Genomic DNA, 10,972 nt, shown 5'->3' on the forward strand with positions numbered 1-10,972 from the left:
CTGTCCTTGAAAAAAGAGCAGTTTCTGTCAAGAGCTCTCTCAGCCCCGCCTACCTCCCAGGGTGTCTGTTGTGGGGAGGGGAAGGGGAAGGAGTTTGTCAGCCGCTCTGAGACACCTTCGGGTAGTGAAGGGCCGGGTATAAATCCAATCCCTTCCTCTTCTTCTTCCCTGGGACATGGTTCATGAGCTGCAGCTGGAGCTGGAAGGCAGCCCCCTGTTAAAGCCCAGGAGTGTGCCTGCTTCTCCCGCCCCCATTGGCCCCCAGGTTGTGCCTTTTTACCTAGATTACCTTACAATTCATCTATGCTGTCAAGCAACGCTCCCTCTAAGCTGCGGAGTCTTGTGAGCAAAAGTTCTACCTTGTGAGCTACTGGCATTAAAGTTGTGAGCGAGCCATTTGGCTGCTGCACGAATTAGTTTGCTCTGGAGCCCTCCTTCCTGAGCGAAGGCAAAAATGTGTGAGCCGGAGGCTAAAGAACTGTGAGCTAGCTCACACTAACTCAGCTTAGAGGGAACATTGCTGTCAAGTGTCCAAAATGTTTTTATAGAACATCCTTGAGAAAGCCTTTTTAAAAAGCTGATGTTATAAAAAATTTGAACGTTCAATTAAGGTTTGAAAGCTGCTCTTTCTAAAAATAATTAGGTTATCATAATTTTGGCCTTTTGATGAAAATCCCCCCCCCCAAAAAAAATATTTTGATAGGGGAAAAAATACCCAGATTTCTTCCTTAGCTAATACGGTCTTTGAAAGTGTTATTATGTAGTAACTTGTGAAGAAGGAAAAAATAACATTCCAATAAAGGATTGAGTCTCTTTGACTCCCTACGTAGAATGTTTTAGTTAGTTAATATGGTTGAAACTGAGTGCTGTTGAATCAAAGATTCTTGTAGATTTGACTATTTTACTAATGTTGCACTTGAAATACAAATGGGTGATATAAAAGAGTTATAGGTGTTGGAGTAACAATGGGAGTTTTCTGTGAAATAACTATGACAGCTCCATGTGTGTCAAATGACTATGACGGCAAGGGCACACCGTCTTGCTTAATAATCAGTGTGTGCACTTTGACTTGAAATCGTTGATCGTTTTAAATGTGTAAAATGTTTTAATGTTTTAAACGTGTATATGAATCCTGAGCACATTGTGCCAAGCGATGTGAGCTGCCCTGAGCCCGCTTGCAGGGTGGGCGGACTATAAATGCTACAAAGAAACAAACAAACACGGCACTGGTATTTCTGGCCACTGTGTGACGCAGAGTGTTGGACTGGATGGGCCTTTGGCCTGATCCAACATTGGCGTCTCTTATGTTCTTGTGTTCTCTTATGTTCCTCGTTAGGGGCCCGGTGCTCTCAGTCGCCATGGGCCCCAACAGCGAATACTGCTACAGCGGAGGAACGGACACCAGGATCCGTTGCTGGAGGATCCCGGATCTGGGCATGGACCCCTACGACGGTTACGGTAGGCGAGGGGGCTGGGTGTTCTCCGGCGGCTGTGTCTCACGTTCCTGGGTGGCGGCGGCGGTGGAGAAAAGTGTTGCCAAGTTGCAGCTGACCTACGTCGACCCCCTCCCGAGGGTTTCCAAGGCATGAGATGTTCGGAGGCGGTGGGCCATCGCCTGCCTCTGCGTAGCAACCCTGGGCTTCCTCGGTGGTCTCCTATCCAAGCACTCACCAGGGGCCGACCCTGCTTAGCATCTAGGATCTAGCAGTACTGGGCCAACCTGGGCCATCCAGGTCAAGCCTAGAGGTGTACAGGAGGGGTTTGCCCTTGCCTGCCTCTGCTTAACAACCCCGGACTTCCTTGGTGGTCTCCCATCCAAAGCACTATGCAGGGCTGACCCTGCTTAATTCTAGCATAGAGAATGCAGTATGTGGCGGCATTCGTTAAATGATCCCTTAGATGAAAGGCGGTATCCAGCAGTATATCATATGGCCATGATGTATCCCGGTGGCTCATTTATCAGTGGCGGCTCCTAATCAAAAGCCTGACGGAAGAGCTCCGTCTTGCAGGCCCTGCGGAACTGTAAAAGGTCCCGCAGGGCCCTGATGTTCCCCGGGAGCTCGTTCCACCAGTGTGGAGCCGCCACTGAGAAGGCTCTAGTAATGGTCAAACTGGCATCTTTCGGGCCAGGGAGAGTCAGGCGTTGTTGCGACCCTGACCACACTGCTCTCTGGGGCACGTCTGGGGAGAGGCGGTCCCTCAGGTAGGCAGGTCCCAGACCATATTCCCTCTAAGCTGTGGAGTCTTTTGAGCAGAAATTCTACTTTGTGAGCCATTGGCATTAAAGTTGTGGGCAAGCAATTTGGCTACTGCATAAATCAGTTTGCTCTGGAGCCATCCCTTCTTGAGCTAAGGCAAAAATCTGTGAGCTGGAGGTTAAAGAACTGTGGGCTAGCTCACACTAACTCAGCTTAGAGGGAACACTGGTCCCAGACCATATAGGGCTTTAAAGGTCAAAACCAGCACCTTGAAACGAATCCGGCAGGCTACTGGCAGCCAGTGCAGTGCCTTCAGCACAAGCTGGATGTGGTCCCGTATTGAAAGACTCATCAACAGCCTGGCCACCGCATTTTGCACTAGCTGCAGCTTCCGAATTTGAGACAAGGGCAGCCCCATGTAGAGAGCGTTGCAGTATACATTCGTATATAGGCAGTCAGGTACGTAATCAAAGTAACGAGGGATATAAGGAGAGCAGTCCAAAAATTCTCCTATCTAAATAGCTAGCTCCCGTGCAACGTCATCCGAAAGTGGTATTTTGTCTCAGAGCCTGCTGCTTGTAGACAAGACGATCCAACAGTCCCACCACTGTAGGGCAAATAACCCTTTATGATTACCTGATCGTTTAAAAAATGTTTTGATGTGGACTTTATGGTACCTTGTACCGACTTAAGCCGCCCTGAGCCTGTTAGCGGGGAGGACGGGATACAAGTGGAATAAATAAATAAATAAACCCTCACTGCCAAGACACAAGCGATACAACGACTTCCCGGTTGACAAGCCATCTCCAGCCTTCTTTCCAGCCAGTTTGGTGTAGTGGTTAAGTGTGCAGACTCTAATCTGGGAGAACCGGGTTTGATTCCCCACTCCCCCACTTGCACCTGCTGGTGTGACCTTGGGTCAGTCACAAGCTCTGGCACAGCTGTTCCTGAAAGAGCAGTTTCTGCCAGAGCTCTCTCAGCCCCACCCGCCTCACAGGGTGTCTGTTGTGGGGAGGGGAAGGGAAAGGAGATGGTAAGCCGCTCTGAGACTCCAAGTGAAGGGCGGGGTAGAAATCCAATCTCTTCTCTTCTTCTTCTTTCTCAAGAATCGCTCTAACCAAGGCATGAATTGACTCTTAACAAAATAGACTTTAGATTCGCACAATGCCTACAGTAAAAACAGTGATTCACACACACACACATACACACACATACACACACACCCCTGGAAATTGGCAGCCCTGGGTGACATGGAACCGGCCGGATCCCGTGATTGTTGTATAAATTCACACCACTGCAAGCCACTGGCACTCATGTTGTGTGTTTGCGTGTGTGTGTGTGTCGGTTTGTTTCTGCCGCAGATCCGAGCATCCTCGGCAAGGTCCTGGACGGCCACGCAGACTCCGTCTGGGGCTTGGCGTTCAGCCCCTCCAAGAACCGCCTGGCGTCCTGCTCGGCAGACGGCACGGTTAGGGTCTGGGACCCGAGCAGTAGCTCTTCCTGCCTCAGCACCTACAGCACGGGGAGCGGTGAGTTACGCTGCGGAAGCCCCCTCCGATGGGTCCAGTGGCCGGAGGGGTGTGTGTGTGTGTCTTGGAGGTGTGTGTCTTGGATCCTCCTGAGGGCTCTCGTGTTGTGTCTCCTGCCTGCCTCTCGTGGTCCCCATCTCAGGAGCTATAAGAATGGTAGCAGTAGCCAGTTAAGAGAACGTTGTGTACTGTGATGTTAAGTAGTCACGGTGAAAGGAGGTAGCCCCAGGTTGCAGATAGTCTAGAGAGGGTAGGAAGGGGTGAGCCCAGGGTGACGCCGATCTCCACTTTAAGGTCAGGAAGGAATTTTCCTCCAGGCCAGATTGGCCCAGGGATCCTAGAGGGTTTTTTGCCTTCCTCTGGGCATAGAGCAGGGGACACCGGGGGGGGGGGGGGGGGGTGGGGGAGGTAGCTGCAAATTTCCTGCATTGGGCCAGGGGTTGGAATAGATGACTCTTGAGGTCCTTTCCAGCTGTGTGGTCCATAGCAAAATTCCAAAAATGACAGCGGTGTAGGGTTTTTTGGGGGTGGGTAAAAGGTAAAGGTTCCCTTGCTCGAAAGCCAGTCGAGTCCGACTCTAGGGTTGCGGTGCTCATCTCCGTTTCAAAGCCAAAGAGCCAGCACTGTCCGAAGACGTTTCCGTGGTCATGTGGCCGGCGTGACTAAACACCAAGGCGCACGGAACGCTGTTCCCTTCCCACCGAAGTGGTCCCTATTTATCTACTTGCAATTTCTTGCTTTCGAACTGCTAGGTTGGGGTGGGGGGGACCCCAAAATGTCACAAAAGAGGGAGCAGCGTTTTAAGTTTCTCAGAACACATTGTCGGGCTGGAGTACAAAACGTTCTGGTATGCAAAAATATATACACAGATGCGTGCTAGATGCCGACAGACTAATACAATGGTAAAAGAGACTAGATTAAAGCCATAACGTCATTTAGCGTCCGGCAATGAAAAACAACCACTCATTCCTTCATAGAAAAAAATACAAAGGCCAATAACATTTCACATAGCAGTCTGCTCCAAATTCAATCCATCAACACTTATTCCGGATAAATTCAATCTCTCTTTCAACACTTATTCCGGATATTTAAGTGTTTCAGACCTCTGGTCTTTCCTCAGGAACAAGTCCTATATAGGAATCTCACGTTCAGTGTTACCTTCAGGTTGACACATTCATTGATTTACTTTTCTGTTAATCTACTTGGGCAAGGGCTCCTCACTTATTTTCAAGCATGCTGCCGGTGCTGCCGAAGTCAAATGTCTGGGTTCAGAGGTCTGAAACACTTAAATATCCGGAATAAGTGTTGAAGAAGAGATTGAATTTGGAGCAGACAGCTTTTGAGAATTCAAGACTGTTGGAAGGATATTGACTGAGAGAGTCGGAATAAGTGGTTATTTTTCATCAGGTAAAGGTAAAAGTTTCCCTTGCTCAAAAGCCAGTCGAATCCAACTCTAGGGTTGTGGTGCTCATCTCCGTTTCCAAGTCGAAGAGCCAGCGCTGTCCGAAGACATTTCCGTGGTCACGTGGCCGGCATGACTAGATGCCGAGGTGCACAGAGCGCTGTTCCCTTCCCACCGAAGTGGTACCTATTTATCTACTTGCAATTTCTTGCTTTTGAACTGCTAGGTTGGCAGGAGCTGGGGCCAGAGACGGGAGCTGACTCCATCCTGCGGCACTCGGGCCTCGAACTGCTGAATTACCGACCTTCCGGTCTGCAGTTCAGCGTCTTAACCACTTGAGTCACCACAGCCCCAGACATTAAATGATGCTATGGCTTTAATCTAGTCTCTTTTGTCATTGTATTATTCTGTGGGCATCTAGCTCACATCTGTATATATTTTTTTCATACCAGACTGTCTTGGGACTGTGTGTTATTCTTGTGGATTGGAGTACAAAACATGTCAAAGGGTTTAGGGATTCGAGCCACCTTTATCTGTGAACTTGGGTCAGTCACAAGTTCTCTCGGAGCTGTGGTAGAGGTGCAGCATAACACAAAACTCCTGGTGTAAAGTACATAAATTAATATATGAAATTATGGATATTGACCTACAGTATACCAGAAGTATTTTTATTAAATATGGCACTAGACAAATATAAAAAAGCAGATCAGTTTGTATTAACGTATACGTTAACATCGGCTCGCATTCTTTTTGTGAAATATTGGAAATTAGAAAAGATACCTTTGAGGGAAGAACTGATTTATAGAATGCTAGAAATAGCAGAAATGGATAAGTTGACTATAATATTACAAGGAAAAGATGACAATGTATTTAAAGAAAGATGGTATAGATTTTATATGTGGCTAGAAAGTAAACACTGTAATAGACTCACAATATGGTCATTAAGTTAATGTAACAGATAACATCTATGTCAATGATGTGAAAAAATTATAAATAAAACTTTCCAAAAAAACCCAAACAAGTTCTCTTGGAGCTGTTCTCGCAAGGGCAGTCCTCAAGAGAGCTCTCTCAGTTCCACCCACCTCCCAGGGTGTCTGTTGCGGGGAGGGGAAGGGAAAGGAGGTTGTAAGCCGCTCTGAGACTCCTTCGGGTAGTGAAGGAAGGGGTATAAATCCAATCTCTTCTCTTCTTGAAGGGCAGTCCTCGAAAGAGCTCTCTCAGCCCCACCCACCTCCCAGGGTGTCTGTTGCAGGGAGGAGAAGGGAAAGGAGTTTGTAAGCTGCTCTGAGACTCTGAGTGAAGGGCGGGGTATAAATCCAATCTCTTCTCCTTCTAGTTAGCAGTGCAGTCCTGTCTGGTTACTCCAGTCTGTGGGCTTAGACTGGTATAGCCCTGCCCAGGCTTGCGCTGTTGGCCCGCTGCATCTATGTTCTTAAAACCATGCAAACGGTATGACGGGAGAGCTCGTGGTCTGCATTCAGGCACCCCCTTTGATTCAAACACCTGCCCTGGCGAAGAGTTTGTGTTACTCCAAAGCTCGCTTGCTGTTCTCTGATACTTAGGTTGGCTTTAATTTTTTAAAAAAGGCATTCCCTGGCCGTCGCTCTCGGTATGAACAGTAGAGGGAGCACGTGCTTTCTGAAGTGGTGACTTCTCTCGAAGGCTCTAAGAGCAGCCTTCTCTCCCCCCACCCAGATGGAGAAGGCATTGTCGGTGTGTCCGCGTGCCCCCTCCCACGGTTTTTCCCGTTTTTTTCCTGAAGCCTTTTTTGTTTTTTTTCTGAAAAATTGGAAAAATTGAAAAAAGAAAAGAAAAGAAATATGATTATGAAACATTTTATTTTAACATGACGAATAAAATATTTTAAGACAAGGTGTTCAAATATTTTCCAAATCATTTCTAAAAAAATATATATATATGGTATCAGATTGATCTAATTTCTGTGCACTGAGGACAAGCAAGTCCTAGGTTACAAACTGAACCCTCCAGTGCAAGAGCAAGATGCATTTCTTCCTTTGGGAGGTGCGATTGTCAGAAGAAAATAAAAAGGTTTCAGTTTTGTTTTTGCATGTGGGTGGGTATTCTGTTTGTAATAATTTTTTTGGATACACTATGTTTTTAATAGGCTAGTTGTGATAATTTCATGCCAAATAAAAATGTCCATAGTCATATTTTATGTTCCTAAAGTAACAAAATGACTTTCAATCTAGAAAAGACAAAATAAATCCTAATGTAGCATTTTTTTCATTTTTCCCGAAAATTTCCGTTTTTCCCCGAAAAAAAACAGGGAAAAAAAATGGGTTTTTTTCCGAGCTTCAAAATTTCCGGAAATTTTACATCTCTAGTTGGTGCACCTTCCTAGGAGGAAAGGCTGAAGAACCTGGGACTCTCAGCTTAGAAAAGAGACGACTAAGTGGGGATATGGCAGAGTTTTATGGAATTATACCTGGGGTGGAGAGAGTCGACCAACATAAATGCGTATCCCTCTCCCCATTCCATGAAGCTGATGGGCAGTAGGTTCAGGACGGACGAAAGGAAACACCACTTTACACAGAGAGGGATTCAGGTGTGGAATTCGCTGCCAGCGGATGTCGTGGCGGCCACAGGCACAGAGAGCTTTTAAAAGGGGATTGGAGAGATTCGTGGAGGACAAGTCTTATCGATGGCTACCAGCCATGGCGACTGAGGGGAACCTCCACATTCAGAGGCACTAAGCCTCTGAATCCCAGAGCTCTGCCCAGGAGGCGACGTCAGGCCTTCCTCCCCAGCGGGGACCCAAGGGAGCTTAAACACAGCATTCCCTCCTCCGTTTTATCCTCACAACAACCCTGTGAGGTAGGCTAGGCTGCGAATGTGTCACCCGGCAAGCTTCTGCGGCAAAGCAGGGATTCGAACCCGATCCTCGCCTGCCCCTCTAACCATGACACTGCGCCAGCTCTCGCAAAGCACTGCTTTACTGCCACAGCGGGGGTGGCACCGTTTGGCCAGAGCCGGCGTCCAAACGCTTGCCTCCGTCGTCTCCTTCCACAGAGCACGGAATCCCGACCTCCGTCACGTTCTCCAGCACCGACCCCTCGCACGCCGTGGCTGCCTTCCAGACGGGCGACGCCGTCCTCTACGACGTGGAAGCCACCTGCCCCATCCTGACCTTGGAATCTAGACCGGCCAGTGGTGAGTCTGGTCCTTGGGAGCAGTGGAGCGCCAGAGAGTGAGGAGGCAGCTGTAGCCCAGGGCGAGGTTCTCTTCTCCTGAACGACGTAGCGTGTGCAGGAGAGCATTTGCTAATACTCCCCAGTGACATTTAAGTGATTAATTCTGGATTCCTCGAGAGGACTTGGTACCAACGCTCCCTCTAAGCCGTGCAGTCTTGTGGACAAAAATTGTACTTTGTGAGCTGCTGGCATTAAAGTTGTGAGCGAGCGACTGGGCTGCTGCATCAATCGGTCCGCTCTGGAGCCCTCCCTTCCTGACCTGAGACAAAACCGTGTGAGCCGGAGGCTAAAAAAACTGAGCTGGCTCACACTGACTCAGCTTAGAGGGAACGCTGCTTGGTTCCATTTAATTTGGTTCTCTGACGGTCTCTGTTGGCTTTCTGCAGCTTTCCGGTCGTAAGAGACGAGCGACAGCTAGTGGTTATGGGGTGGGGGTACAGTTGTCGTCTGGGAGCCTAGGCTTATACTTAGTGTTGCCACCTCCAGATTGGGCGATACCTGGAGATTTTGAGGGTGGAGCCTGAGGGGGGCGGGGCTTGGGGAAGAGGGGGAGGGACCTCAGTGAGGTCTAATGCCACAGAGTCCGTCTTCCCAAGAGGCCTTCTTCTCCGGGTGGACTGATGTCCATTTCCTGGAGGTCAGTTGTAATCCCAGGGGAAATCCAGCCACCACCTGGAGGTTTAATCAAAAAATACAAGAACCGTGAAACAGCAACTCCGGAAAGTTCAACACTTCAATATTTTCTTATTATTGTGCATATGTCTCTACAACAGTACATGTCTTAATGGAGGGAGAGAGCCAGTTTGGTGTAGTGGTTAAGAGTGCGGACTCTTATCTGGGAGAACCGGGCTTGATTCCCCCACTCCTCTACTTGCACCTGCTGGATGACTTTGGGCAAGCCACAGTTCTGGCACAGCTGTTCTTGAAAAAGAGCCATTTCTGTCAGAGCTCTCTCAGCCCCGCCTACCTCACAGGGTGTCTGTTGTGGGGAGGGGAAGGGAAAGGAGATTGTAAACTGCTCTGAGACTCCCTTGGGTAGAGAACGGCGGAGTATAAATCCAATCTCTTCTTCTTCTTCTTCTTCTTCTTAATCACAATAGCAATTATTCATTATCACTATCAGCCGTCCATTCCAGCGATGAATGAAAGTGCCTGTAAGTGCTCCTTCTAAGATTAAAGTGCTTGTGCTGTAGTAAAACGGTCCTTTGTTCTTTCGGATCCAGTAATTGTGGATGATTTATGGACGTTCTTGTGGAGCCTCTGACGGACTTGTTGACCTTTAATTCTGTTTCTTCTCCGCTTCCTCAAAGAGGCAACGGAACAAAATCTATATATCCCAGTATCAAAGACAGAATTTTTTTTTTTACAAGTACCGTTTTCACAGAAGGAAGATGTTGAAAACAGTGTTTGTAAAAAAAAATCTCTGTCTTTGAATGATATTGGGATATATAGATTTTGTTCTGTGGCCTCTTTGAGAAAGCCGAGAAGAAACGGGTCCGTCTGAGGCTCCTCGGGAACGTCCATAAATTATCCGCAATTACTGGATCTGAAAGAACAGAGAACATAGGACTGTTTACTACAGCACAAGCACTTTAATCTTGGAAAGAACACTTACAGGCACTTTCATTCACCATTAGAACAGACTGTTGATCGTGATAATGAATTGTTTATTGTGATTAAGTGATGTACTGTTGTAGAGACATACACACTACAATAAGGAAATATTGAAGTATTGAACTTTCCATAGTTGTTATTTCTTGGTTTTTGTATTGTTTAATTATACCCAGGGCTATTTTTGGGCAGGAACGCACAGGAACGGAGTTCCGGCTGGCTCCCGAGTTGGCCACGCCTAGCAGGAACTCATTAGCATAATAGGCCACACCCAACAGCAGAAACACATTAGGATTGGCTACAATTAGGGGTGTGTGGCCTAACATGCAAAGGAGTTCCTGCTACAAGAAAAGCCCTGGGTTTTGACAACAAACAGGGTAAACAGAATAAGAAGCAAAAGGTGGGTTTGGCTGGATGACTACACTTCTGGTAACATGGGGGTGCAGCCTAATATGCTAATGAGCTGTGTTGTCAGGGGTGTGGCCTAATATGCTTATGAGTTTCTGCTGTTGGGTGTGGTCTATTATGCTAATGAGTTCCTGCTGGACTTTTTCTACAAAAAGAGCCCTTGATTATACCTTGTTCCTGTGGATCTCTCTGGATTATATAATCACCTGGAGGTTACCAGCCCTCCTTGTATTCCCAAGGCGGTCGTTGATAACCCAGAAGCAACAGTGTTCTTCTTTCTACCGCCGGGACTCGGAAGAGGGACTGCGATAAAGTTCTTCGTTGGCTCCTTCTCTTTTAAGACTCCATTAACGTTGCTGCAGTTTGTGGAGCCAACGAGGTGGGAAAGAAGGCCCCGGCCTGAATGGAGACTGAACGGAGAGTCGTAGGATTAAGCGGGGGGACTACAGGGGAGCCAGTGTGGGCGAGAGCGAAGAACGCATGTTGTCACCGCAGACTCGTGGAGAGGCAGGGGTGTGTCGGCGGGAAGGGGCTAGCACAAAATCGGAACGGGAAAGGAGGATCCGGAAGCATTGCCGGAGGTGGAGCCGGGCTTGGGAGGTCGGCGATAGC

At 47.9% G+C, this 10,972-nt stretch overlaps 1 protein-coding gene across 1 annotated transcript in view; it reads left to right on the forward strand.

Annotated features, from left to right (window-relative positions):
- Window positions 1–10,972, forward strand: part of STRN4 (striatin 4) — a 46,721-nt gene that overhangs the window by 28,539 nt on the left and 7,210 nt on the right. The window contains exons 12-14 of the mRNA XM_015424110.1: window positions 1,337–1,458; window positions 3,560–3,727; window positions 8,160–8,300. Of these exons, the coding sequence (XP_015279596.1) occupies window positions 1,337–1,458; window positions 3,560–3,727; window positions 8,160–8,300 (431 nt within the window). The remainder of the gene's footprint in view (window positions 1–1,336; window positions 1,459–3,559; window positions 3,728–8,159; window positions 8,301–10,972) is intronic.

Source organism: Gekko japonicus, unplaced genomic scaffold (genome assembly GCF_001447785.1).
Source record: "Gekko japonicus isolate JY-2015 unplaced genomic scaffold, Gekko_japonicus_V1.1 scaffold939, whole genome shotgun sequence".
Classification (NCBI taxonomy): Eukaryota; Metazoa; Chordata; class Lepidosauria; order Squamata; family Gekkonidae; genus Gekko; species Gekko japonicus.